Below are 3,315 nucleotides of genomic sequence, written 5' to 3' on the forward strand. Positions count from 1 at the left end.
GCCGTTGCCCAGTTGTGCATGGGCCATCATGTCCTCGTCTACCACTACTGCATGGCCACAGAGCCTCGCGAGCGTTTCAACAGGTTTGTCAACAGCTCCGACTACAAGGTCGCCATGGTGGAAACCACCAACGATGTAAACGCGCTCCATGTTACGGGCTTGGCCTACAAGAACCTTGTCAAAATCTATGACCACTACAGGGTCTGCGGCAGCATGAAGAAGGATTCCCTGGTCGAACTCGCCTCGGCCATCTTCGACCCCTACTACGAAAAGATGAAGCAAGATGCCTAGAGAACAAGTCCCGTATCCTAGCACGGGGCCTGGATGCGGCAAATGGATGAACCTCACCTCAGGTTCGCGCCCAAGAGTGTGTACACATGCTACGAGATGCACAGGCGAATCGTTGACATGAGGAAGTGCCTCGTTACCAAAATCGACGAGCCCGGATCGAACCACAAGCAGAGCAAGCGTCACAAGAAGTAGATGATGATCAGATGATCGTTTATGCTAGTTAATCATGCATGTAATATATAGTTCACTTTATTGTTGGTGTTTGGAAATGTCATGTCTGTAGTAGCCACCTATGTAATTATGCATGTAATAGTTTACTTTGGTGTGTGCAAATGCCATGGTTGTAGTAGCCACCTAACCTATATATATATATATATATGTTGTCCTGTATGCAATCCCATTGCACAACGCACACGTCTTGTTAAGTTGAACCGTTTCTATTCTCTTGTGTCAACGCAAACAGTTCATCTGAGTGAACCGCATGCCGTATATCGCACACACCTTGATCTGACTGACCGTTTCTTTTGTGTTGCCTAATCACAAACAGTTCATCCGAGTGAACCATATGCTGTCTATCACACACACCGTCATCTGGCTGCCCGTTTCTTTTGTTTTGCCTAATCACAAACAGTTCATCCGAGTGAACCACATGTTGTGTATCACACACGCCTTCATGTGATTGGATTGTTTACCTAATCATGTATATGCATTGCGCAACTTCTTGTGATTGGATTGTTGATGATTGGTGGTGTGGTGCCCATTGGGATGTCCTCATCATCCTCCCCCTCTTGAGAAGGAGTCGTCCTCGACTCTAAAGGCCCAAAGTATGGGGAAAGATCAGAGAGATTGAAGGTTGGGCTAACACCATATTCTTCTGGAAGATCGATCTTGTAAGCATTGCCGTCGATCCTCTCGTGCACCGCAAATGGTCCATCGCTGCGTGGCTGCAACTTGCACTTGTGTTGCTTAGGAAAACGGTCCTTCCGAAGGTTTACCCATACCAAATCGCCTTGCTCGAAAACCAGCTTCTTCCTGGTCTTGTTTACCCGCTTCGTATATTGTTCAGTAATTTTCTCAATGTTCTCCTTTCCCTGGGCATGAAGTTTCTTGACGAAATCAACACGCTTACTTGCATCAAGGTGGTTCATTCCTGTTGATGCTCAAAGGTGGCACGATCATGAAGAGTAGCTTGAAGGTATGTCAAGATTAATTCAAACTTATTATTGAAAGTCACCAAGGGATGGCTCTCTTCGAGAGGATCAAGATGGATATGAAGATGGTATAAAACGGAGCTCGGATGCAAAAATTATGACAAGTTCAGAGATGCTCATGTTGACACCAGATTAAATAATGGCTTGAAACCCAATCAGAAAGGCCTCAAATGGAAAAGGTTACAACATGAAAGTTGTGCGTCTCGTCGAAGCGGTTGAGTTTGATACAAAAAAGTCTCAATCAGAGTTCGTATGAAAAAGTTAGAGCTGAAAATACGCGACAGCATCAGGATGGCTGGACACTTCGGGAATGATCATCCGGGTTTTGGATTTCTCCCAGGATGGCTGGACACTCCGGAGATGTTTGTCCGGATTTTGGATTTTTCTGCCGCAGACTTCGGAAAACTGCCTAAAACCCCCTCAAGATGGCCTCTAATAAAAAAACGTTCAACATGAAAGTTGTTCGTCTCGTCAAAACGGTCAAGATTGCTTTTGGACTTGTTTCCATCCGAGGTCGTTTACTGCCTCAAACATGACCCGCAAGGTGCAGCCAGGTTGTAAACCAAACAATTTTGGAAAGTTTGGATTCCGAGTTGGGCCCATCTAGGGTTTTGAACGTGAATTCTAACCTTTCCTTGCATGGAAAGTCCATCCGCCTCTTATATACCTAAGGGGTGACGGCCGATTGAACAATGACACACAATCGCAAAACCCGTCTACTTTTTACCCTAGTTTTACATCTCTCCCTTGTTCTTTCTCTCTCGTTCTTCATTCGTTCTTTGCATTGAAGGGAAGTGATTCTCGAGGCTCTAGGGGCGGGCGAACCGACCTACGGCAGCCCATAGCCGCTGCGCGTCCAGAAAGGGTCCCATCCGGGCATTTGGGGTTTCAGGTGCTCAAAAGTGCCTGCCGGATTGCTTGCGTACCGCCCTTCCAGACGGGTCTCCTTCGACGTGAGCTGTGGAGCATCACCCTCGGCGTTGGAGGTATATAGTGACGTGTTCGTGTGCGAACACACTTTTTAGCAACTCCACTGGGGAGATAAGATCAAGAATCATCATCAACCATGTCTAATCTCCCCAAGCCCTCGGAAGTTGACGCCGATAACATCATTAAGCCCAGTCTTCATGAACTATCGAAGGAACATCGCCAAGCCTATGAAACGCGCAAGAAGTAGGGTGAAGAGGCTTTTGAAGTGCTCAAGAAGAGGCACGAGGAGGAGGATTTGGAGGTGTTTCTTGCAAGTTTCAAGAAGGACTATCAAGGCAACATCACTCCGGTTGGGAACGTCAATTTTCCTCCCCTCATCGATGAACAAGATGTAATCACTGTGAGTAAAGTTTTTTCTCCAGAGCAAGTGGCTGTGATTGAAAGTCTTGTTAGTAAGGGTAATGTGATGATGTACAATTCTTTTGTGGAAAATACTAATGCTAAGAAAAATATGCCTCCATCATCTAGTGGTAATGTTGGTGTATCTGAAAACCTTAGTCCAACTTTACTTATTTCATTGGCACCTCCTATACAACAACAATATAGTATGCCATTGAATTTCTACCCTAGTCAAACCAACCAGATTGTGGCTACACCTGCATATCCTAATTCTATTATGAGTATGCCCAATTCAGCGTCATCGCCGAATCACTTTGTCACACCACCCATAGGCGCAATCATGTTTGCTCTTCCGCCGAATTATGGTTCGGCGCCCATCCCATAAGTTGCACCAATAGCTAGTACTCAGGTTGCTCCTATGTCATTGCCACAAACATCTTCATCTACCTCGGATCCAATTTTAGCTAAATTAAGGGAGGATTTG

The 3,315-nt window shown here is 45.8% G+C and overlaps 1 protein-coding gene across 1 annotated transcript; it reads right to left on the bottom strand.

The window, feature by feature from the left end:
* Positions 1-983: 983 nt before the first annotated feature.
* Positions 984-1,439, bottom strand: LOC147985313 (uncharacterized). The gene has a single exon (XM_087541509.1). The coding sequence runs from the start codon at positions 1,437-1,439 to the stop codon at positions 984-986; it is 456 nt and encodes a 151-aa protein (XP_087397635.1).
* Between the last annotated feature and the right edge of the window lie 1,876 nt (positions 1,440-3,315).

The sequence above is a fragment of the Triticum urartu genome, chromosome 2A, assembly GCF_056163025.1.
Source record: "Triticum urartu cultivar PI428250 chromosome 2A, HENAU_Tu73, whole genome shotgun sequence".
Lineage (NCBI taxonomy): Eukaryota > Viridiplantae > Streptophyta > Magnoliopsida > Poales > Poaceae > Triticum > Triticum urartu.

Coding starts and splice junctions, on each gene's coding strand:
- LOC147985313 (XM_087541509.1), bottom strand. CDS start 1,439: ATGAACCACCTTGATGCAAGTAAGCGTGTTGATTTCGTCAAGAAACTT.